The following is a 26357-nucleotide window of genomic DNA, read 5'->3' as shown; positions in this document are numbered from 1 at the left end:
GCACAGGTTCTCAGAAGTAAAGATGGGCAGTTTCACCAGTCTGCAAAAAATTGCATCTACAAATTACAGATTAACTTCAAAATACTGTACCTCAGTATAAACTGTGAAGACTTTGTATTGTAGATCTCATGATCTACAGTACATCTGTGCAAGCGACAAGGCTAAAGACCACTTCCAGAAATAACTGTATTATAACAGAGTTCACTGTACCATCCAAAACCAAAGGTGAAAGCTCCATATGTGAACATCATCCAGCAATACTGTCATTTTCTATGGGTCTAATTTAGTTTAGAATAGACCAAGGTAACTTAGAAACTGCTGTGTGGTTAGATGAATCAGAATTTGAAATTTTTTATGCAGAACATCAATGCTGCATCCCTGACAGTGGTTCAATCCATGAGAGCTACTCAAAGATTTTGATACCCAGACTTCATGTGCGCTCTGCTGATATCTGCTGATGTCTGATCTGGTCAGCATCTCATTATCTACAAACTCGTTAATAGCACTGATTAATGGGTTTCAGGCCTAAGAAGCAGAGCGGAAGAGGGCTGCAGACTGAGAAGCAGTGTGCAACTGGATGCAGTTGTGGATGGTGTGATAAACTGTTGTTGTTCTACTTTTACAATAATTAATTTATTTGTGTTTTTTTTTTCTTATTTTGTTGTAGCTGTGAGATCAGTTTTAAAATGTAGGCAATGTTCAATCTGTCTCACAATCATTGCTCTGTTTTTTTTATACTGTCTTTGTTTTAGCATAACTAAACTAATACCACGTTATTCCAAATAAAATTTTAACTTTTCTATTAAGTTCTTCAAATGCAATTAATATTCAAATGTGTTAGCTATGTTAGCTTTGTTTATTAGTTAATCCCAGTGTACATTTTTCCTTTACAATCTTTGATGAAATAATCTTAATTATTTGTAAAACTAATAAAACTTTTAAAACGTGTGCCTCTTAAAAGTGTGGAAGACGCAATTAAAAAACAAACAAACAAAAAGAAAAACACTAATCAATGTATATTTATGAGTACAATATTTTTTTCTATTTCATATCCTCAAAAATTCATTACTGTACCTTTAAACACATTCAAATTATTGTTTAAATATGTACACAGGCGAAAAAAAAACAAATATTAGCCACGTAATTGGGCTATTTTCTCATACGCTTAATTTTACTGTCATGCTTCTTATTCCAAAAATGCAGAGTTGCTAGTGTAGCTATCCTTGTGAATATCATGCATTCTTATTATATTTTGGTTCAGAGCCATTAAGTAAATAAAAAAGTAAATAAATAAAGCACACATGAATGAACTCTGAATATTATGAGCTGCTGTATGGTTATTATGTGCACTAAAAATTTCGTTATCAGTTTTTACAATACAGCAACAGCTGCTGCAACTATAATGCTAATTTTGCTACCTCGCCACCTAGCCGTTTGGTAATGAATAAAAGACTTAAAGAGAATATAAAACTCCGATCGTCTCATTTTTCGGTGTACTACCGCTACAGCTATCATGTTGCAAAGCTGTTGTTTTTTGTCTCTCTGTGGGTGACTTTATACAATCACGAGGAATAAAAGTCCGATAGAAACGTATAATTTTCTGAAACGTCGGTGAATGAAACGAAGGCGGAATCCACTCAGAGCGTTCCTTTCCATGACAACCACAACTACGGATGGTAGGTTAGCTCAAACCAGATGGGACAACGATTCGCGGAAGTGGGTAAGAGGTGAAACTTGACGAGTAGCCATCACATAAGTTTTAAACTATCGGAAAACTAAACTTTAGAGTTTAAAAGGCATAGTTAGAGCATGTTAAATAACTCATTTTAAAGTATTTAGACTAAATACATAAAGTATGTTTAAGAACTGGTCAAGCTGGCTTGGAGCAGAGAAAGAAAGCGGCCAAGTTACAGAAGAGCCTGCTGATGCTAACGAAGAAAAACGCTTTAGTGAAATAAACAAACCGAGCGACCAGCAGGGCAGAGATGCTGGGACAGATGCTCAGCTTCTCCAAAAAGCAAAAGGTTTCAGTGGTGAGTCCGCTGCAGTCCACATATTGTTGTTGTGTTTCTTAATGTTTTGGTTTTGTGGTCAGTTTTTATAGGTTTTTAGCACGATTTGAGCTTTGGGGAGAAATCATTGATTACAATACAAACAAATCAATTTGTGATGATAGCTACCTTATAGTCATCCACTATCAGATTTGACTTTCATTATAGTTAACTGAAATTACTTATGTTTTAAAATTGCACCTCTTGTAGTTTGTTTAGATGATGCTCATTTTGGATTCTTTTGTAAATGCAACTTTCACTTATGATTATTTTTGATAATGTATTATTCTGCTGATTATTTTCTCCATTTGTTGATTAATTGCAACTATGCAACACAGTAATGTGGGTTTTTCTGGCTTCTTTACAGGTTACATTTATAATTTTGCCAGCAGCGCCTCAAAAAAATTATCTGAGTCCGTAGTAGAAACAGCTCAAACCTTAAAGAAGAGCGTGGAGGAGGGGAAGATCAGTGGAATTATTGATAAGGTGAAAAGTTTCATCTATTGTCTGAGGCTGATATCAAGTTTTTACTATTTAGGGTAAGTTTGGAATGTTTGAAGGTTTGTTCTTCTTCCCTTAGACCATTTTGGGTGATTTCCAGAAGGAACAAGAAAGGTTTGTTCAGGAGAAAAGAGCTAAAGAGTATGGTGAGTACTTCTGTTGTGTACTTATGACATGAAATGTAACAAAAGCTCTTTTAATTGATGTAGATGTTTGATTTAAAATCAACAGTGCTGATGCACAGAAAATGCGTTTTTGTCCACAAACATGTGGACCAAACTGTATATCGGTTTTTAATCATTAATTAAAGCTTACATTTAATTGTAGCTGAAAAATATTTTCAGAACACCTCAGAACATCTCTGCTGCTTTTCGCCGCTTGTAGGTGCTGCTGTGCCTCTATGGGTGGGTTATAATGAAGAGGATGCCATACAGGAACAAATATTAGCTCTCTCAGCTGTAAATATCTTTAAAAAGCATTTCATTTATTATAGAAAGTTACTTAAATTATGCCTCACTGTAACTTTACTGCATTGTTTCAGGATAAAAGAAATTTTTTGCGTGACCCCCCTGCTGGGGTGCAGTTTTACTTTGACTTTGACCAAATGTATCCAGTCGCCATGGTTATGCTAGAGGAAGACGAGCTCCTGAGGAAGATGCGCTTCCATCTGGTCCCCAAACAGTGAGTGTGTCATAAGTTAACTACGTTAACTGCTGTGTTTTCAATGTGAGCCTCCCTGCATCCCTCAGGGGTGACTGCGTTTTCCTCCATGCTGTTCTCCTCAGGGTGAAAGAGGAAGTCTTTTGGAAGAATTACTTCTACCGCGTGTCTTTGATAAAACAGTCGGCTCAGCTCACAGCTCTCGCAGCCCAACAGGCGGCTGAGTGGATTGATGTGAAGAAAACCTCCTACCCTTGCAAAGATCCTCATCAAAATGGTACAGTCTGCTCTCTCCTGTAAAACCTCTGCATTAAATACTGATGTTGATTTTTAAAGCTATGATATGAAAGTTGATCAAATGTAAGAATGTACAAATATGACTGTAAGTATTTGTGTAATTCTTTATCTTAGTATTCAAGGAAGATTTGTTTTGATTTTGACTGATAGCATTTCTAGTTAGAACAGAGAGTGCAAGTTTATTGTGCAATAAAGAAAAAAGTGAGTTAACTTCTGGACCTTTCTGAGCATAGAGTGAAACACGTTTTTATTTAATGGGCCACATACAGTCCAGTTTGATCTTAAGTGGATTGAATGAGCAAAAACGCTGCACAGCAACATAAAAAGTCAGTAAAAAAATTTCCTTTTGAAAAAGTACAAGTAAAAATGTATTCAGTGAACAATCCATTAAAAATGGCAAACAGACGGAGACGTCAGAAGGAAAAAAAGTGCGATCCCATCAGTATATCTCATTACATCAACTGCACATCTATAAAGCCACAAAATATTCACATGTGAATTATTTTGTAACTTAACTAAAACATCCGTGTGCTACTAGATCGTAACATTTAGATCTTAACATGCTTTTTGTGCAGTAATGTTCTTAAAACACCAAGAGTTGCAGTGTTTTGAATAATTGTACTTATTTATTTATTTTCAGTGTTCATAGTTTGTAAAGCTTTCATGAGCAGGATTAGACGATTTAACGTTCCGTTTCTGTTCCATCAACGATATGGTTGACGCTCGTGGCTTAGACTGCGTCCATAAGATGGGGAAATGTTTTAAGAAGTCCTGTTTTTAAAGGCTGAGTGTTTTCGTCATTGCTTTTTAAAAGGTAGATGTCACAATGAAGAGGACGTCATAGACAATACTCTCATACATAGTCAACTTGTAAATCCGAGACAGCTCAGTTGTGTTCACGAAGAAATCAAATGCTTTAGAGTGAGACCACAAACTAATTGGATTTTCGAATAAAGAAGCAGAGGGTCTTTTCGGCCCTAGACTTTTATACATTCTGACTTGCAACCACAGGCGTCGCCCTCTGCTGGTCATTGGAGAGCATTCAGGTTTAAGACATTTTGGGGTTGGTTTGAATTTTCAGACCCGGCAGCTCATCTTTTATATACAGTCTGTGCTTAAAGGCAACGTTAAAAGCACCATTAGGTTTGAAAAGGCATGCTCTTCGGCTCCAGGTAATGATGTGATTCCAGAAGCAGCATTTTGATCAGTAGGATCTAGCTCCACCCTCCTGCAGACTGATGCATGCTTTTGTATGAACATATAGTGTGAAAACTAATTTATCTTTTCTTGTTGTCCTGATAGCAGTGGGATTTTAAAAAAAATGTTATTAGTATTAGAACATTTTGAATATCACATTTTTCCCTTAAATACCTTTTCACAATGATGACATTTCATTTATTTATTTATTTATTTATTTTTGTAGATGCCGTTAAATCAAAAGCCAGCAGCCTCCAACCAAAATCAAGTGAGGTAAGATTACCTGTTTTTAACCTCTGAGATCTAAACAATCCTAAACAAAGGCTGGCAGAATATGTGGTTTCTGGTTTTCGAAAGCTTTTCTTACATATCTCAGTTATCAGAGGATTTAAAAAAAACAAATTTAAAATGTTTTACTTTTCTTCATGTTTGTGATTTTAGTGACACGGAGTGAGTTTTTCTTATCAGTGGTCAATGAAACAAAACAAAACAAAACAAACCTCAGCAGCATGCTATGATACCTACGTGTTATAAATGACACCTTAATAGTCTTATAAAGGATACAGTAAAGGATTATTTTACTGTTAATATTTGCTGGTCATTAATATTGAATTTTGTATTATTTTGACAAGAGATTCTTCAGGTTAATTCTGATTGGCACGTGTTTTATAAGGGGTATTTATTTTTTAATGATTATCGGCTGTTTTTGTGGTTTTGTGATAAATATTTAACTGCTACTGCTCACTCTCATAACTTTATTTGAACCGAAAACACAAACTTTTCATCTTTTTGTTGGTTTTGGTTCCTGAATTTAACCAGTCAGCTGGTGGGGAAAAAGCAACTGTACAGAGAGCGAATCAGGACACAAAGAATGACCTCCAGGTTCAGTCATGTGATTTACACCACCGCCATCTGATCTAGATAATATTTATACACACACTACTCTGCGACCCTTAATCATTTATGAGGTTTTGCAAACGCTGTCATTTCATTGTTTGATGGTAAAAAGTTAACTAATTAAAGGTAATAGTTTTATCATTTATTATTGCTGCAGAAAGGTCATTATAAAGCAGATTTTAAAGCTGAATCTGAGCTTCTGTTTGCGTTATGAAAGGATGAAGAAGAACTCTCCACCAGTCTGCAGCTGTCTGAATTTGTAAGTGATACTTTTGACTCCTGTGAGATCAACAAGGACGACCTGTGCAAAGAGATGCGAGAGCTGGTTCTGGACAAGAGGGAAAACCTAAATCCAGAGCAGGGTGAGTGCTGTGGTTAAACTGGGACATTGTACTGTGTGTGTGTGTGTGAGCTCAGTGTGTTTTTTTTGTTTGTTTGTTTGTTTGTTTTCAGAGGAGATGCCAGACTGGGAGAGAGAGCTGCAGGAAGAACTTCGGGAGTACGACGTGTTGGCTGACAGCGAAACCCACGATGATAACTGGGACAAGGAGATCGAAGAGATGCTGAAGGAGGAGAGTTAGAGTAATGAGCGACACCTTCAGAGGCGCTTTGGTGATTTCTTACATCTTCGGTCTTCCAACAGCTCTCCGTGGATCCATGCGCTCCCCAGATGAAGAGCTGGGAAGTTTGCATTCATGCGTGTTTAATTCAAAATGTGAAGAGAAAATGGATGTTACAAAGACAATGTGTCTCACATTAATAGAAGTTTACAGTATTTTTTTTTTTTTTTTACTTTTCCTGATTTGTTATCAGGATTAAAGCTAATAAAGATATTTTCTCGGTAATCTAGCTCACTCTGAATGGTGGGTGACTAAGTTACCAACTCAATGTCATGTTACGGATGAAAAATTTGATTTGCAGCACATGAATTTCCAGCAGTGATCAAAAATCAAATATCTACTTTCATCCACTGTGTTTTTGAGTGTGCCGTTAAAAAGACGCCTGTAGCCATGGTGACACATCACACTGGTTTTGGACTCCACATTTTAAAGCCTCAGTGTTTGCGTTTTGGCTGCCCTGTTGTTGTTTTTTTGAGCCAGAAGTTGGGCCAAAGGGTGGCGTGATAGGTAGTGGCTCCATTATTTATTTTATGCGTTCACCTAACAAGCAAAAGCTTCCTGGTGCATCTGGTGTAAAAGTCTGCCAGTCAAGCATAGAGCTTTGTTACTAGTTACGGCAATGGACTTAATCTATGAAAGATGGACGCTACTTCTGAGCACTGAAGTGGAGCCAGTGTGGAAGTGGCTGTACCCTGCATTCTCTTAACAGCCAGCAGGGGGTGACTCTTGTTTCAGAAAGACCTCCAGTTGTGTAGAGGTTTATGGTAACTCAGCCTTCAGCTCCTGTAATCCATGATCTCCATAAACATGTTTGTGATGAATTCACAGCCTGAATCGGTAGTTTCATGTTTTATTGAACACAAAGTGAAGCTCATTTGATAAATTATTGTATGGCTTATGGACAATAAAGCAGGATGTGCTTCAGGGCGGGGCTAAGTTGTGATTGATAAGTCATTAACAAATGAGCTTACAGCATTCTTGGGTTTCACAGTCAGATCCATTGTACCTCGGTTTTAAAAAGCTGAGACACTAAAGATAACCAGTTTGGGTCACATGTGACATCACAGTGGCTGTGCCCATTATTTATATACAGTCTTTCATCATACATATTATGTGAGGCTATGGCAAAAAAACAAGCAACACACTGAAGGAAGAATACAAGCGCTGCTTCGTTTGCACAGCAGGCTTGTGTGGAAGCTACATTTCTGGCAGAAATTATATATTAAACCGGACTATGAACAGTGAAGATTCTCTGTAATTCATTAAACCAGAGATTTTAGTTTTGATCTGGAGAATTTCATGAAACCAGTGAAGTATAACTCTCAAAGTTTATCCTCGACTGAGCCACCCTTTTTCATACATACAAATGATTTGTTGGTTTGTCATGCTTTTTAAATGCTGTTAATAAAATACCTACAGGCTTTGGACTCCATGTATTTCACCAAATTTATTAAACAGATGAGTGAACATGCAGGTTTTTTGAATGCATTGTTTAATGTGAAACCATGCCGGTCCGAAGCAGTCTTCCTCTTGTTTATGTTTTTTGGGACTTTTCCCCCCTTATTTTTGTACATTAAAGATGTTTTTCTGCAGTTCCAGACATCATTGAAAAGCTGTGTGGTGTGAGTGAGACTTGAATGAATGAGAGGAGCCCGGCTGTTTGTGATACTCTCTCTTTATTGCTGAACCTGACAACAAAACATTAACTTCCTCTTTCTTTTTTTTGTCCATTTCAGACAATGATAGCTGTAAACACATCACGCACAGGCTGCTCGGCACTCACGCTGAAGCTGCTGTATAATTCACTTTATACACAGTATGGAATAGCGTCTGTTCTCCATAAGTCACACTGCCGATATACTGTAAACCACACACTATCAGTTGTACATGAAAAATGCTCATGTGAAGTTATAGAAAACAGCCAGAGGCTTAAGAGTAGTTCAAAGTGTAAACGAGCTGTGACGTTTGGATTAAAACAAACTTGCACAGAGCAGAAAATAGACACCACTTTATGATATTTGTACAGTCCTGTGCCCAGTGTGTCAAAAAGTGGACCTATTATGTTTTTCCTTATTATCTGTCTTATACTGTAAAGATGGTGGATGTATGTAAAAGTCATTTCTTTGAGCCAAAAATTTAGTTTCAGGCAGTTTTTCTTATTTTTTGGATATCCCTAATAGACACGCCCACCTGCTGTAAAACAAGTTTACAAGGGGCAGCCAATCAGGAGCAGCTTGACTAGCTTCAGGAGATGAACTGAGTGGCTGCATTTAGGCCCAGATTATTTTTTAACTGCGAATCATTCAAAGCGACACTAACAGAGTCAAAGAGAAGGGAAATCAGCAGAACAGGTCCACTTTAAATGTGTGAAACATTTGCTTTTTCATCCAAGCGGCTGTAAATTATTTTCAGTACATTTACGACACTATTGCTATTTAATGCATGGTCACTTAAGCAGTGTCACAGTAAATAGGTAGTTTACATGCCGTACAGTGTGTGGCTGTCACAGGCCGAAGAGTCGTTTATACTCAAAAGACAGTGAAACGGTTTTAGCAGAGTAGTCCTGATGAGACCTCAGCTCAGGGTGTAGATGGGTGGAGCACAATGTCGCTAGACCCCCTGTTGGATGCACTTCACACAAATCTAACACAGGAGTGATGGAGGTGTCTTTACGAGCTCTAACGTTCAAGTTTTCTAAGTACAATGCTCTTCACGAGCACTGGACTGGTGCTGACAAATATTACATCTTTTAAAAGAAGTATATGCAATACAACATCAGTAATCTACAGTACATGCTTACCTGCACTCAAAGAAAGACCTTCAGAACACGAAACAGGTAAACACCACCATGAAGCCAAATAACTACTCTGTTTCAACCTCTGCTGGACGCAGTGACGACTTCAGCTATAAATGTTTCTGAATGAGTTCATGAAAACTGCAGAGATGTAATCAGGCAGTCAGAATTATACTAATAATTATACAGTATGTTTATATTCAGTGACATTATGAAAAAACGATATTTATGGGATTGGGAACATGAGACCATGCACTGTAGTAACTACTATTTACTACAGATTGGAGACAGAGTCAGTGATTTTAAGCTAATGTCCTGGTTACATCCATCAAATAACACCAAAGCCAGTTATCCTGAGTGTGAACTTAAAGCTGTGTTAATCATCATGTTCTATCTGGAAATGAGAAGAATACTTTTAATGTGAATGGGACAGATCTCCCTAACAAACCCAAAATCTGAGCCTCTTTATCTCAATTTTATTTTGGTCCCTTCAGCTGTTCCACACAACCTCCCATTAATCCTCTGTGCACCCTGTTGCCACAATAACATAAAGTTTGTGATTAACTGATTAAGAAAGTAAATCTCATGGTTTAAAGATATTTGTGGACAACAACAGAGAACTAAAGAACAGGAAATACCTACACTAACAAACACAACCTTCCTCTTTTGTCCATTTCAGACAATAATAATGTAAACACATGTCTGGTAATATAACACACAATCTGCTCTCATGCTGAAGGTGCTTCACTTTATAAACCATCTGTAATAGCTTCTATTCATTGTAAATCACATCACGATAAAATCTGTGACTAGCCAGTAAAGAAACAAAGAGCTGAATGAGTTCATATCCTGGCTCGTAAACCTTCTGGGAACTCGATGTCACCTCATCTGTACTGTGGCTGTTGTTGAATGTTTGGTAACACTTTATATTAGCCATTGCTACTAAACGCTACATTGATAGTTAATTAAGCTGTGGGCTCTGACTGTGTGGTTTAAAATTTATAACATCCAACCATTAACCACATCCTTAATTATCATTTCACTGTTTGTTAACATTAAATCACTATCAATGTTCAATCAGGTACCAATTACGGTGTGCATATGATGGTTATTATAAAATGTTACCTACAGATTCAGTGACATGTTTTTATAAAAATAAAACAAAATAATCATCACAGTAGTAAACATCAAGAAAAAACTGTAAACATTAATAAAAACAATAAATAAATAATTCAGTTCCAGTGGCATGCAAATATATCCGTTATGCAATAGTAACATCAGTGAGCGATTAAGGCATTCAGCATTAATTGGAACATCATTTAGAAACCAAATATAGGAGCGAGGGTTGCTGGTAAACTGAGAGAAAATTCTTAATTTCACATATTTTCTGTTTTCAAATTATTTCACAGTAATTTCAGTTTAAGATGCAAAAAAGCAGGGGTGTCAAACATGCGGCCGGGGGTCCAGTACAGGCCAAAGAAATATTTAAGGTTAACGAATCAGCGGCACACATCTGAAACTGCTGCCCCTGGTGGTGAAGGTTTTAGTTTAATTCGAGCACAAAGGAGCCGTGGGCATACTAGTGTGGCTCGCATGAGATCAAAGTGGGTTGGCCCATTCAAATAAGTCTCATTTATTAAAGTATAAATATACTGGCTGTAGGATATACTGAGTTCAGGATTATCACAATGCAGATATGAGAGAAAACAAAACTTTTTGGCTTTGTTAATGTAATACTTGCCTTTGTATTACAGCCACTTCTTTGGGTTTAACTAACATATTTTAAATTCAGAACACTGCTAACACCTCACACTGAATAAAGAGATCGCATCAGCGTCCAAAAATAAATAAAAAATCAAGCAGGAATTCACTCAGCACAGCGTCCTGGTGTGGATTTGAAAGCAGCATGAAGCTTAATTAAGCTGGATTTGTGTCTCGGTAAACAGTTAATGTCATCACACTGAAACAAATCAATAACTCAGCAGGAGATACACACAGAGTGCTACATCATTTGTCTTTAAAAACAGTAGAAAACAAGGCAGAGTCGTGTTACACAGATGCACAGGGAAATTATATTGGTGTGTGTTGAAAGGTGAACTGTTATCAGCTACATATAGCAGAGTAGCTGGCTGATGGGGGAGTGTGGATGGCGATGAAGATGGTGTTTATGTCAGTCCGATTTCCTCCAGCACGCTGCGCGGGGTCTCTGCTTCCTGTGACGAGAAAGAAGAACCACAGCTCCAGTGAAGCGCTCAGCTGGACGCGCACACAAACACACCATGTTTCATCTGCTGTTATCAGCAGTGGAAGCACTACAGAAATATTCTAAGGAAATGATTGCTTGTAAAATAGATTCTGATTGATTTCCTTGTTACATTCGATACTATAAATCTAATCAAAGCCACATTAATCTACATGAAGATTTTAAAAGTAAATTTAAGCTGGGCTAGGCTGTTTTTAGGCACCACTGGGCAAAAATCTAACCTTTAACCTTTCAGCTTTTCTAACTCAAGTAATCTGGGAGGATAATAGACTTCTGCACATCCTCTTGGCCTTTTTTAGATTTTAGAGAAAAATAGCCTGTTATGGTTGAAAGTTGGGAGTAATATAGTCAAAATAAAATTGTAATTTCTGTTGGTCCTCAGATCTCCCTGTGAGGATACATAGGACTGGACATTAAAGACGTACGTAACTTATAGGTCTTAAACCTGCATTCTTTATAATGGCCAGCAGGTGGCGTGTCCTCTGGGTTGGTCCCCTTTTTCACTTCAGAACTACCTCAGTTATTCATGCCATAGATTTTGCAAAGTGCTGAAAACATTCCTAAGATTTTGGTCCATACTGACATGACAGCATCACACAGTTGCTGCAGATCTATGATCTGAACCTCCTGTTTCACCACATCCCAAGATTTAGTGTACTGAGATCTGGTGACTGTGGAGGCCATTTGAGTACGGTGAACTTATTGTCATATCCAAGAAAACAGTTTGAAATGATCTGAGTTTTGTGTCATGATGGGTCATCCTGCTGAAAATAGCCATCAGGAGATGGATATTGTGGTCATGAAGGGATGTACATGGTCAGCTACATACTCCAGTAGGCTGTGGTGTTTTTCAGTTGATACTAAGGGGTCGAAAGTGTCCCAACAAAGACATTACACTGCCCCCTCTACCACCTGTCTTATCTTTGTTGCATAGTCTTTCCAATGCATTGGGCCATGATGCTAGCCGTCCTTCGTCTGTTCACGTTGTCTAGCGGTTAACATGCGACGGGACGTGCATGGTTAAGGCGGGGAGGATGTAACCCACATAAAAATGAAAAGAACTGCATCTATAACTAAATCGGAATCTTAAATTCCAACCGGAGCGTGTCCGTGAAGGCATCGTGACGCGTCATGACGCACGCCACGCCGCGAGGCTGCACGTGCCTGTTGTGACCAATCCTATTCGCGAGGCACTATTATATGCCTTCCGGGTTGTCGCCTCGAAACGACGCGGGGGAGAGGCGTTAGCGGATGGAAGCAACAGTATTTTGATACCGCCGCGGGTAGATGCGTGGGGCTCGTATGTGACATCGCACGTAGTGAATGTGCAGGCTAGTGGTGCCCTGGAGAGACCACAGCGACACCACTACTTTGGATGGCGAGCTAGGCCCAACGAGCCAGAACCCCAGCTACAACTTCCTGCGGTCTGGCAGGAGGCTGCTGCGGCCTACACTCTCCCCTCTTGGTTTTCAGTCCCCTAAATCTCACTTCCGAGATTTCAGTCTTGGAATCTTAGTGCTGATCATCATACTTCCAATTTCAACCTGTCTAGACTGTCATACGCGTTGGACTTATATCAATCATGAAATAAACTTTATGGACATTGTTTGCCAGAGGTTGGACGAGGTTGCTGCACCGCTGTGCAGCGGATATTTTACAAGCTTGAATTATGTTTTATCTTTTCCTGTCTGCAGATTTTGTAAATATTGGTATTTGGTAATTGCACTTTATTTTCACTATAAATAATAACTGTAATCACAATATCTGTGGTTGTATGTTTATTGTACTTCACTCACCTCCTAGAGCCGAATCTGATATCTTCTGAATTAGCCCAACTACTCATAACCAACTTAAATTATTTTAGCTTATGTACTTGTTACAAACACACCTTAGAACCATCACTAACGCCAAATGAAAAAACGTCATAATTGATCATCATCTCTTGTTTTAAGAACAATCTGCATCCTTTACCCCCCCAATATCTCACAAACACGTGTTTTCACAGCATCACCCCTCATAAAATGAACATAATGGGTTTAAGTAACATCACTCTGTCCCACTGAAATAGATGATTATTTCTACCCATTCTGGCTTTGTGCTCCAGTAGAACAGTTCTGGGTCATGGGGCAGCTGTCCAGGCTCCCCAGCCTCAGGATCCCACAATCCCCATCTGTTATATGTCCAACCTACTGATCCTCACTGACCAAACGCCATGCAAATTTAAAGAAATACATAAAATCCACCTTTTTGCCTCCACTCCACTATTTCTGTTCATTTGCTTCTGTGCTTGATGTGATGTCATATTGTCATCTGTCAATTTGAGTTTTTATTCATTTGTAAAAAATTTTAAAATGAGGGGGAAAAAAATTGGCTGACATCACGACAGACAATCACAGCAGGTATACAAAACAGAAGCAGCAGCCTTAACGTCAACTATAGATGACTAGTGTTTGACATCAGCCAACGAGCACAACCTGGCTAATTCTCCTTTCTGACTCTAAAAATACAAAGATAAAAATGAAAAACTGAACTTAATCTTTGATTCAGTATGACGTGAAACTAGCAACTAATCAGGGGCACAGTGAAAGTGAGTCATGGCCCGTTTTCCCATAGACTCGGGTAGGACCAGAAGAGTCGCCCCTGGTGTCAATTAAAAAAGAAAATGCAGGTTTAAGGTACTTGGGTGCTGATTTATCTTTTACTCTCAATCTCAATCTTTATTCAGTCAGAGAAGGACGAGCTGAGGTGCAAAGGAGCTTGCAGGTTTGCAGGGGTCTAAAGCATCTTAAAACATCATGATCTATATGAGGTTTGCCAATAGGATGCATAGAAGGCCCGACTTCCTGACCTGCTCTTTAACACTTTATTGGCTGTTCTACAAAGGAATACATTTAAATACAAGTGAAAGCAGAACAAGCAAGAGCCACCCACAACCTCATACTTCAGTTTTGTTAATAAACTGGTGATTTTATAGAAAAAATGTTCACCATTCAACATCCCTCACATTTATATATGCACTAACTTGGAATAAATAAACAAATAACAGGACAGACAGGCTCTATCCTATTTAATGCACATCTACTTTGCTAATTCTACCCTAACTAGTGTCACAAGTTGTAGTTAACAAATTTCAGGGCTTGTGTCAGAAACAAAGAGAATCACTTACTTTGGCATCCTAAAAAAAGGTTCAGCACAAAGTAAAGAGAGTAAATTCATCAGAGCAGTGACATAAAATTCATTTAAGCTAACACTTCCACACAGTGGCGTCTGTGGTTTCATTTTCAGTGCAAAATGTTCAGACGTGACCTCGAAACATCCACTCTGCATTAATCACCCTTTATAGACTTTTCACACAGGGGAAATATTTTGTCAGAGTGATGAATCCCTCGTTGCCGATTATGTAGGCTAAACCCGTTAATCTGGGAAACGAATGGCGTTCTGCACAATTCAGACAGAAAATAAAAGCTGTGGAAAAAACCCTCCAATTTCAGAGAGCCACAGGGGGGAAATCCATAAACTCAGAGAACGGTTATATTAAAGAAAGACACCAGTGTGCTGATGTGACAGAGAATCGTAAACAATTTATTATGTATCCATTACGTACATCAATAAAGTGAGGGTCCATTTATTCAGCTGGCTTTCATTAGCAAGCCACAGAAAAGACATTTCATATGAAATATTTATTTATTTATAATAGAAAACATATTTGTAGGTCTAATTGTTTCAAGCGTTTTAACGTCTATAATCAACATAAAACCCCGAAGAATCTTTAATCCGTGCAATCATTGCAAATACAATATTCATTTAGGCAGAATTCCTCTGAAACCACTTACCTTGAAAAACTTTTTTTAATATTTATTTAAATAGGAAATAATCATGATCTGTGAATATTTTTTAAAATAACTCTGCTTATTAAGAGACAGATTAAAACGTCTACTGTGCGCTTCAGTGTGAACACTGGTTTGATTTTCATGCTCATAAGAACGTTTTACAAGATCACAGCAAAAAGAAAAACCTAAAAATCAAACAGATACGTATGATGTGAGAGTGAGAAGATACAAGCAAAACAGATGAGATACAGAAATGGGTGAACATGACTTCTATTGCATTCACTTCCCACAAACATGACCTGTGAGTCAAAACAAGTTAAAAACATGAAAAAACTGGATGAACCCCTCATGGATGTAATACTGACTCAGGTATGAGTGGTGAGCGTGGAGTCTGTGTTTAATTAAAGCTCAGGTTTGTATTTTGTGATCTGGACTTCAAGAATTTTGAAATTCTCTGTGTTTATAATTAAATACTTTTAAAAGTACTGAACTGTATTTTTAAAACACAGTCAGCACCTGTACTACTTGTTTGCCCAAAGACCAAGTAGAAACAGCACAAATGAACAAAAAAATGAAAGAAACATTTTGTGAAGAACATCTATCATAAAAAACTGATATCTCTTATTTGACATAAATCTAAATCAGTCTTGTATGCCATCATGATTAACAAGGTCAACTTAATGCGTTTTTTCCAGAAAGTGATGCAGCTATGAAGCGGAAGAAGTTATTTACTAAGTGGAACTGCTATTTAGAGTGGACCTATTATTTTCTGTTACACAATTTTCATAAACAGTTTGACTCAAAGCTGTCACAACGCCAGATTTTCAGTGGATGACTACGGCAGCCAAAAGTAAATTAAATGCGAGACGCTGTTTGTTGGACCTGACTTGTTCAAAATATCCTGAAGCTAGCTTTAGCTCAAAACACAAAGCAGAGGAGCGGAGGAAACAAACTGGAATTAAAAGAAAGAAACACTGTCTCTAGTGTTTCTTTTAACAACCACAGAGGTATAAAAGAGCAGTGACATCACCGATTGGTTGTGGAAGTCTCTCGAGATGAACGCTCTTGCCGTCACATCTTCTTTTTGAAACTGGTTGCAATGAGCAAGGCGTGGCTCTGACTAGGGCTGTTCAATATAACGATATATATCAGATGACGATATAAAAACGTCTATCGTTTCATTTTACGCTATCGTTTGTTTTGTGCTGTTGCAAAATAAACTGTTTAGGGCAATATTTTTTCATCGTTTTGATGGTCACTGTAGTGGCTATATTAATTTCCTAAAGTTCTCTCTTTCTCTTATATTTAATATAACCACACTACCAAAGGACAAGCGCCTGTTTTTATGCGTTGTCGTTAGCAACAACGATGGCAACACCATCACGTGTCCGCTTGTTTATTTTCTACATAAACCTTTCACAATAAAGCTCAAGATCCTGTTGAGACTTTTCAAAATAAACTGAATCACGTGAAAGAGTATGCAGAGTATTTACCGATGAGAAGCAAAAAAGGAGCCGTCAGGTGCTAAAAAATAAACCTTAGACTCAAACATTAGAACAGGCTTTTCCCCGCAGCACGCCGTGTAATAAATTCTCACAAAGAAAACGGCGGCAGTTACAACCTATGTCTAAAAATGTGTCATTTAATGCATCGGTAAAACACTCGACTCCAGATACACGACGCCCAGCTGGAAACACTTCAGCTACCCGAGATTCACAGAATTTACAGAAAATGTAAAATTTTTGTGATTTATATCGTTATCGGACGATAGATGTTTTATATCGGGATATCAGATTTTGGTCATATCTGACTGTGAAACCACAAACCAACATGTATACTTGGGTTACCTCCTTTCTGAGAGTTGGAATGACCAAAATTTGCAAAACAGACTCTTAAGTTTTATTCAGTGTGACCCAGAAAAGCGTTTAATCTAAGAGTTTTCATGCAGACTCCTGCAGTATAATAGGTCCACTTTAAATTATTGTTAATATTTTATTTTTGGGTCATGATGGCACTTAATTTGCTGCTTTACAACAATAACAAGGAAACTGTTGAAATGATACAAAGAGTTCAGTGGAGCAATGACAGGCATGTGACAATGCATCACCGCAAAATATCAAATGGATCGATAACAATATTGATTACGTTTTCACGCCCCATAAACAGGATGCAGATCTCTTTGTGTAAATGCTTCCATTCATGGTTGTTTTAAATTTGAATTTGATAATATTGTATCATGACTGTCATGTATGAAAATGAATGAAAACTGAAAATACTGTTACACCCCCAAACCAATGACAATGTCAGGTGCCGCGTGCAGAAAGGAAGGTGCCAGGCACTGAGGAGCTCAGCATGCAAGGTGGATAGCAGCAGCAGCAGCAGCAGCAGCAGCGGTGGCAGCCAATCAGTACACAGGCACATTAAAGTACTCATGACGGGGCTGGAGGAGAGAAATGCACACAGCTTAGTAAACAAAGGCAATACTGCTTCCAACAGCCACTTCATTCATAACGTGCAGGAGACAGAGCAGCAGGCAGGACAAAAGACTCTCACCATTGTTTCCTCTTTTCCTCTCAAAGGAAAGTTTGGCAAATGTTTGCTTTCTGGCTTAGCTTAAAAGCTGGTAATACATAAGTGTGGCTAATTCTAGAAAAAACGTACCCATTTTCCGTCTTACCTTATTAAAGAAAAAACTCCCAAAGGTGAAACAATCATTTTCAGCGTGAAAGTACAAACACTGTCTAACTTATTAAACGTTATCTCACAGCAGGTACAACATAGCTGTAATCATACAAGTCGTAGTAGTGGACAGCGTCACTGAAATGTTAACATATGAAAGTAGAATAAAGACAGATTAGTGATGAGTTCACTCCAAACACGAAGCAAAGTTTTTACATATCAAGTCAACATGAAGAGGTGAATTAATGCAGGCAAAGTGATAAGATGTGTTTAAAACTTGCATCCACATGAGGTTATTTAAAGTTTTGCAAAAAAATTCACTTCACACTGTGTTGCAAAACCTCATCAGCTGTGATGCTCTGAACGTCACCAATTGAGCTTACTGACGCATGTCAGGGGAGATCGAATTGCATGGCTCAACGTCACTTTTACATCCATGAAAAAAAAGGAGACAGAGTTGGAGAAAAACAAAACTGTAGGAGTTCATGATATGTTCTGAAAATAGATAAGTGTAACTTGATTCCAGCTATTGAGTGTACGCCTCCTCTTCTTGTAGGCTGCTAGCGGCGAACATTTGTGTTTTTTCAATGCACCCGTATTTGTATGAGTAACTCAAGGTGAGACGTTGCTTCATGTCTGGCGTGAACGCACCAAAGGACAGACCTCAGTTTCCAGTGTAAACATGTAATTTAAGAGTTAAACGACTGGTTACTGTGAAAAGGAGTCGATGAACGAGACCAGGAAGACCGTCTAAACCAGCACGAACTATGCTACACACAGACAACGATCAGTCACAACATTAAAAGCCACCGAAACAGCTCTGACTCATCAAGACTTCAGAATTTCTCCTGAGGTATCAGACACCAAGACGTTCACAGCACATTCTTTATATGTTGGAAGTTTTGAGGTGGACCTTCATATATTTAATGTGTTTTATCAACTCATCTTGGAGATTGAAATCTTTGGAATGTATAAGTCTAATCGGGATCTTGGACTTTGGTTCTTTAAAATCTTCCTGTACTTGTTCTTCACTATGACAGGACCCATTATCTTGCAGAAATAAGTGACCGCCATCAGGGAACATCTCTGTCATAGAGGGGTGTATGTGGTTTGCAACAGCATTCCAGTAAAAGTCAAAATGTTTCCCAATGTTTCCCAGCAGAACATAACACAGATCACTGTGCTGCTCCCACAGGGCTGCCTTCTTCCCATATTGTGTCCAGGTGCCATCTTTCTGCAGGTAAACAGTGCAGTCCAGGCCTCTTCCTTCCATGGCGCCACGGTTCAGCTGTTCCACTCATGTGTGAGTTGTAGGAGATTTTAGCAGTTCAGCAAGACTAAATTAGATCATGGTTCCTGTGCACTAGCAAAGCCCCTCTAGAAACATGTCTTGCTACTCATAGGCATCTTGGATCCTTTTCATTGATTTATTTTAAAGCTTTATCTAAATTAACATTATTTTCAATAGACGCAGCATGAACAGAATCACCGGTCAGTTCCGGTAAAAAAAAAATGCTTAAAATGTTTGCTGACTTCACACCAAAATGAGGTTTTGAAAATTCAAGATTTTTTGAGTCCCATGTCTTTCTCTTAAATTCTTCCTGTCACTGATCATCCTTCCCTGGACCACTTTTAGTAGGTACTGACAGCTGTGTACTACAAACAAATTATTAGAGAATTCTGTAATAACAAAGATGGCTCCAAAGAGCCAATCAACTGCTGAAATGGGAATCATCTTATTGTGCTACATATTAGAGGTTCACAGCTGTTTCAACTGTATAGCTGCAAGTATGTTTCTCTACTCTTTATCGTATTAAAGATGTGGATAAGAGTGGGAGCAATTTGACTATTCCTCAAATGTGGCCCCCGCTCTGATATGACTGTGTGGTTATAGTAGAATAACTTTACCTGGCAGAGTTTGGACCTCGTTTTCTCCTATTTTTCCAAACTTTCTGATGGTAGCAGTCATCCATGGCTTTAAACGTTTCTCCTATTCGCACAGTAGACTGCACTGCACGCCATGCATTGGACCAGTAGTGCTTTTCTTCTGTCTTTGTTGTTTAGTGGTTGACAAACAGCATCTACTTGATAAAGTGACACCTTTGGGGTCAGTAGTGCATTATGTCTTGATGCATGCTCAATCATCCAGGTAAGTAAATCCTCCAAAGTTGATTCTGTTCATCTGAACGTAGCGTTTTCAGTGGGAGAAACGTTTCGTCACTCATCTAAGTGACTTCTTCAGTCTCAGCTGACTGCAGGTTTTCCCAACCTTATAAACAGTACCTTTGCATAATGACTGAAACCAGACCACTGAAGGAACAATGGGCTTGGAGCCTCTGTGATGAGATAATTAGTGTCACTCACCTCACTGTCAGTGGTTTTAATGTTGTGGCTGATTAGTTCACACAGTTAAAACACTGAGACATGAGGGCTCTAGCGGTACACACAGCCTAAATCCACAGACACGACGCATTCACCTTAGCAGGGCTAATTCTGGAAAAGACCAGAAGACTCAGAGGCCATATTTGGAACCACCATACCTGTGAGGCAAACATTTTTACAAGGACAAAGTAAGTATGATACACCGTCGTCACGACTCTCAGCAACCTACAATGCGGGTACTACACATCTACAGACTCTGCTGAGGGAGTAGGAGATTAACCGTGCACCACCACAATAACTGTGCCCTCTTTGTGGCGATGGCTCTGCTCAATTTATCTCTGATGTCTCCCATGCAGGGCTGGAAACCTTCTGAGGCATCATTATTCCAAAAGAAGATCTCCTTCCTGGCACCAAAGTAATGGCCAGCTCCTGAGAAATATTTCATTAAAGGCTTATTGAAATCGCTTCAACCAAATCCCCTGTGGTATGTTTTCCATGTAATTACTGCACTATGCACTTACTAATGCCTAAAGGCACAAGGACCTAACTCAGAATGAGCCCAGCTCCTCCCGCATCACTTTTACCTGCAGTTTTTAGTATCCACAAACTTAATATAAGTTTAAATTTAAGGAAAATTAAAATGAAACATTCTTGCCCCTAAAGTAATTAAAATGGAGCCTGATTTGTCTGTTTGTTTATCATCTGATGTTCCACTGTTACCCTGTGGTGTTAAAGCTTCCTGCTGAGTAGCCTGATTACTGAATTACACTGTCAAGAAATTTGTGAACTAAACAGTTTCTCAATCACCAGGAGCGCTTTTAATTTGATGTGATTGCTCTCCTGAATTTAAAATAACTAAAAAAAACAAGAGGCATCAGAATAGTGACTAATTATCAAGCGCTGGTTTTCATGCTGGTGACATTCTTGATTCTCACTGTGAAAAGACCAAAACCATCGATGAACTGGTCTGACTCATTCCTCTGTGTCTCAGAGCTCCACTGTGTGACACATTCCTTCATGATCCCAAATAATCATCCTGTCGTTAACTTTAAGGTAATCCAACAAACACCATTACGCTGCTGGAAACAGTTTGTACCACACCACGTGTATTATTCTACACCCAAAGTACAGTGGAACCCCAACTTACGAAATTAATTCGTTCCCGAGGGTCTTTCGTAAGTCGAAGCACCCATCGCGCCTTTTGAGTGAACGATAGGTTATAGGCTAATTGCTAACTGCAACAACAATACGTCGCTCAACTGGAAAAGCGAAGCGCAAGTACGAAAGCCAAAGGGGTTGTCACATGATTCGGAGGGCATTGTGGGCATTGTAGGCATTCTGGGCTCAGCCAATCAGAGCCAGCGGATTTCGTTACGCGGGCATTTTGCCATAACACGGGCAGAAATATTGCAGTTAAGTGCCTTCGTAACTTGAATTTTTTGTTAAATGGGGTATTCGTAAGTCGGGGTTCCACTGTAGTCCTAAAAAATGCTAATATTTATAATAAGTGAGCAAACTTTGATAGGAACTACAAATAATTATTTAAATGTTTAAATAATTATTAAAACATATTTATATTCATAAGATTTTTATTTTTTTAAGCACAGATGTGGTTGTTGTGACAGCTATCAACCACATCAGCAAACATGGAGAGAGCGTCACTTTGGTTTTGGTCTTTTCTTCTGGATTTGTAATTATAAAAAAAAAAAAAAAGCAATCTATCTGTCTCAATATATATTGGCAATTAATAAGAATGAATGAAAGTGAACAGTATTAGTACAAATGCTTATATAATAATTTTATAGCGTAGTTTCATTGTTCAGAAATCATAAATTTGAACAGTTTCATTCAGTGCTGTTAGAACAACAGCTGGTCTTCACACAGGCAGCATATTTGTTTCAATTTAAAATCCCAGAAAAAATTTAAATGACAAGAATTAATAGTTTTAATTTTCTGCAATAACGTTACAGTAATCAAAATTTACAATCAGAATCGACCAAAGCAAAAGTAGGAAGGTTCGGATTATGCTGCCTGGTAGTCTACTCAGACATGTCTAAACATTCAAAACTGACTTGGTGCCTGTTATGACCCTCATGTTGTGTCACGTACGAGGTGCGATCAAAATGAAAACCTTACCTGACCTCAAATTTGTCCAATCTCCTTTCATGATCATCAAGTTTTGCACCTCTGGACAACTTCCATTATTTCTGTGTTTGGATTGCTCAGCGGCAGCAATTCACCTCTGCAGGCACCGCTCCGATGGATCTAAGGTCTTGACCAAAGTGTCAAAAAGGTGACCAAATCTGGCAGTAATAGACCTTTTCCACTGGTATTGACTCAGCTCAACTCAACTTGGTTTCTGTTGTTTTCCATTAAAACTGAGTACCACCAAATTGTGTAGGGTTGTTATAGCAATGCGGTCAAAAGTCCTGTGATGCCTGTGAGGCCATGAATGCCACAACTAGGGCTGCCACGATTAGTCGACTAGTCACGATTACGTCGACTATTAAAATCGTCGATGCGTTGTTTGAAGCTTTGTAAGATCACAAAAGCCGCAGGAATAAGTAGTAGGATTTAAGAGTGTAATAACGAACTGAAACAGAAGATGGCAGCACTGCATGTACAAGGATGCCAGCTGCTGTTAAACCCCGAAGAAGAAGAAGCTGTGTCCCAGAATTCATAGCGCGGCCCTGCTCAGTTTCCAACAATGGCGGCAGCTAGTTAGTTTTAATGTTACTCTTATTATTCTTTCTGGGTCACAAAATAAACGTTTAACATATTTTCAGGCGAGAATGTAGCTGTGTAAACCTCAAATATCTGCTCAGTTTATCAAGACACCACATATTTTCAAAAGCACTCCGACTTTTTCGGAGACGTCTGTTACCCACTAGCTCGATAGTTAGCCGGGATTCAAGGCTCACTAGAGCCGCTGAGAACACCGGACTCCCGGCAAATCGTTTTCAAACCCACTGCTGTCTTTTGCTACTCAGGTTAAACATGATATACTGTATAAGTCACTTAGATAACTTAAAAATGTTATTGTTTGGATTTTTTCAGTATTTTATTTGTTCCTGAGTAAATCGGTTTGGCTGAGATTAAAGTTATAGTTTTTACACAGCTGAATAAACGTCAAGCAGACAACTGATTATCAGAAGTGTGAGATGCTCGAGAATATACTCCGGTGTCCTGTTATATTTTAGATAGCAAGCTGTAAGCTAATGATAGTTATATAAGAGCAGATGCATGCTGGTGCAATAAGCTGTACGTTGTTCGTCCAATGGATGCATGATCTGATTAGTCGACTATCAAAATAATCGTTTGTGGCAGCCCTAGCCTCAACAAAGGAGGACATCTGCTACACGGTGTATGGCTTTTTGGCAGACTCGGGGATGAGGGTATTATTTTTCGTGAAGCCAATTTATCTTTGCTAGGGGATGTTTTTGTTTTTTTAAATAATGGTGGTTTTGATTTTCATGATAGAGACTCATGACTCATTGAGTGACGTCAATCTGTGCCATGCAGTCTGTTGGCATTATATTTTCAGACTGCCTCAGATCATTTGGACCCCTGGCCGAGTAGGTACTAAAAAAAGTGCCCGGTACCAGGTACTACAACTCAGTGGAAATCCCTAAAAACTGAGTCGAGCCGTGCCGAACCAACTCAAGTAGGTATTAGTGGAAAAGAGCTGTTAGTGTGGTTGATAAGCAGTGTGTGGGTTGGTATGTCTCTGTGAGTGAGGGCACGATGGCACATGCTACAGTTCCGGTGGTTTATGCATAATCTCCTGCCTTATAGTAGAATCAGCAACAACAGACAAATCTATTACGTGTACCACCTAATGAGACAATTAACAGCCGAACTAGGAACTTAAACCTGTTTTTGTTTTCGTGCAAAGTCATCAAACTTTGTACTGAATGAATTAACCTTGCACAAATGTAAAAATACAATGAGCATGCACCTTAGGAATTTGGTTTGACGTAGGAGTTGCTCTTTGCGTAATGTTAGGTTAGGTTGTGTAACTGCAGAACACACATGCAAATGGTCCAAATGAGTCACACAGGCGCTGGGTGTGGTCCAGAGGTGCAGAGGAAGATGATTTTTTTTTTACATTGAAACAAATCAAATTTAAAAGAGGCAAAGGTTTCTTCTTTGTATGGGCAGAGTCGGACTACCCTTTGATCGCAGCCTGTATCTAGACTCAGAGTTATGAGACAGTCACACTGACAGGCGTACATGCAGTTGACGGCACGCAGAACTGGAAACCCATGCAGTCTAGTACTTATCAATACTCTGGATGGAGGCATGGACGGACTCTAGTTCTTTATAAGATCTCCTCATTTGGCAAACTTCCCCAGTCTTCACTCTGGCTCTATAAATACAGAATTGAGCCAGTCAGAGACCTCATTCCCTTTCTCCTACTCAGATTTGGCTTCGTCCCCTTCAGATTTTGAACTCACTTCCTCCTAAGTGAGAAAATCAGCTAAATCATTTTAAAGATCTACCTACTTTATACACTTACAGGAAAAAGCCTTACTCTAAGCCTTTCAGTACAGTATGTTCTCCATCTGATGGTCCTGCTGTCGATAAATCAATGAACAGCTTTACGGTTTGTCCTCTGGGATAATGGGTTTGGCTGGGTGGTGGCAGCAGCCTCGCAACTAATGGCAAACAACCACATTCAGACTTCTAAATGCTTTCCAGCTTCACATCACTCACTTAGGTCCAATTTATATTCAGTTGTAACTTGAGTGAAATTTCAAACTTTTTTTTAATCTGTCGTATTTCCTGAATGTCTTCACAGACATTTCTATCAAATATAAAGGATAGAACCATTTTTTTAGTCAATTCACTTCAATTAAACTGTAAAATAAATAAACAATTTTAATCGTTAATAGGAGCATTTATAAAATCTTTTTATTTATGCTTTACAAAAAGTAAGTGTTCCTCAGAAATTCTCCATGGTTCACATCACTTTTATCCATGTAGATGTTAATGGGCTGTCAGCCGTGGCCTGATTTCCTTTCCTAGAACTCATTAGCGGTGGCCTTTTGGAGCACTAACAGACGAAATGTTCGACAAACAAATCCAGGAAACCAATCAGTCTGCTGTCTAACTGACTGATTAGACTTACATTGTACCAGACATGCTCCAATGAAAGCCACTAGATCGAAACATTGAAGTGTTTCCTGACTTGGCCAGAACAAATTGGTAAAACTGAGAACAGTCCGCTCTTTTCTGAAGCTCTCCGTGGGTGTTACCTTTTGATCTTTATACATTCAATAAACAGTGGGAGCGCACATGGTAATGGCATGAGCCGAAGGTCTGTCACCTTGGAGACTGTGCTTCACGTTGTTTTGTTCAGGATGTCCGTTTCTTCTTCACATGCTGATTTTTTTTAATGTTTACTAAAAACTACTTGGTTAAATAAAGCACTATAAATTATTCATTTAGCTTTAGCTACTTAAACTTGGTTAGCATTCTGTCACACTAGAGTAAAGTAGGATGGCAACCTCGCAACTAGTTAAAAAAAAAAAGAAAAAGAAAAAAATGATACCTCCATGGTTGCATCTTTGGAAATCAATTCCCACTAGTTGCAGTGACCTAGAGGCTGAGGAGGCAACACGTTCAGCCTCTGGGCGATCACTTTCAATCTTAAGCCAAATGCATAGGTCACCTGGTGCTCTAAACAATCATGGTCCAACTCAGACTGACTGCAACCACTCGCAGGCAGATTGGTGAAGGACTGCAAATAACTGCTGTCTGTATTATTAACGGAAACAGACTGCCAACATATTCAAATCATACTGAGACAATCAGCACTGATGAGTGCAACTCATCTTTGCAATTTAAAACTAATCAAGGCTTGATCAGTTTCAGGATAGGATCCTGGATGGCAGGCACAGGAAGTCATAATAGCAGCCCATTTTTCATTTTGATGTTCTGAATTGGTTTGATAGTTTGGAAGTGCTTTTTGTTTTTATTCTGATCAATGCATTTGTGTTAAAAAACTATAGCTATAATTTCAGGACCATGGACAGATGTACACATTTGACAGTTGTCTCAATGGTCAATGTGTTGGCTATTTTAGCATTTAATACAGAAAATGCTATTGTTGTCATATGCTGAAATAAATTCAACAGAAGCTGTAGTCTTTATAGATAGCTCTATTAAAAAGAGAAAAAACTG

General features: G+C 38.7%; 2 protein-coding genes across 7 annotated transcripts in view; one reads left to right on the top strand and one right to left on the bottom strand.

The window, feature by feature from the left end:
* The first annotated feature begins 1335 nt into the window (after positions 1–1335).
* On the top strand, positions 1336–7820 carry LOC147301272 (synapse-associated protein 1-like). The gene is made up of 10 exons (XM_086282210.1): positions 1336–1720; positions 1865–2033; positions 2419–2537; positions 2632–2698; positions 2937–3010; positions 3094–3233; positions 3338–3489; positions 4933–4979; positions 5821–5965; positions 6057–7820. The coding sequence occupies exons 1-10, from the start codon at positions 1616–1618 to the stop codon at positions 6182–6184; spliced, it is 1146 nt and encodes a 381-aa protein (XP_086138336.1). The 5' UTR covers positions 1336–1615; the 3' UTR covers positions 6185–7820.
* A 60-nt stretch (positions 7821–7880) lies between these two features.
* LOC147301271 (AP-1 complex subunit sigma-2) overlaps positions 7881–26357 on the bottom strand; it is a 30124-nt gene continuing 11647 nt past the window's right edge. For 2 of the 6 annotated variants that reach the window (XR_015127104.1, XR_015127103.1), the window contains 3 exons: positions 20267–20329; positions 14447–17550; positions 7881–11230 (listed from right to left, as the gene is read on the bottom strand). Coding sequence is in view for 2 of the 6 variants with exons in the window: in XM_086282211.1 (XP_086138337.1) it covers positions 11121–11230 (110 nt within the window). In the remaining 4 variants the exon portion in view is untranslated. The remainder of the gene's footprint in view (positions 11231–14446; positions 17551–20266; positions 20330–26357) is intronic. The other 4 variants (XR_015127105.1, XR_015127106.1, XM_086282211.1 and 1 more) reach the window with 2 other exon arrangements.

This window comes from Aulonocara sp. 'chitande type north' Nkhata Bay, linkage group LG23, assembly GCF_057382095.1.
Source record: "Aulonocara sp. 'chitande type north' Nkhata Bay isolate Kocher_YH1m ecotype deep benthic linkage group LG23, A_spYH_male_GT1.1, whole genome shotgun sequence".
NCBI lineage: Eukaryota > Metazoa > Chordata > Actinopteri > Cichliformes > Cichlidae > Aulonocara > Aulonocara sp. 'chitande type north' Nkhata Bay.
This window is presented reverse-complemented; position numbering and strand designations above follow the sequence as displayed.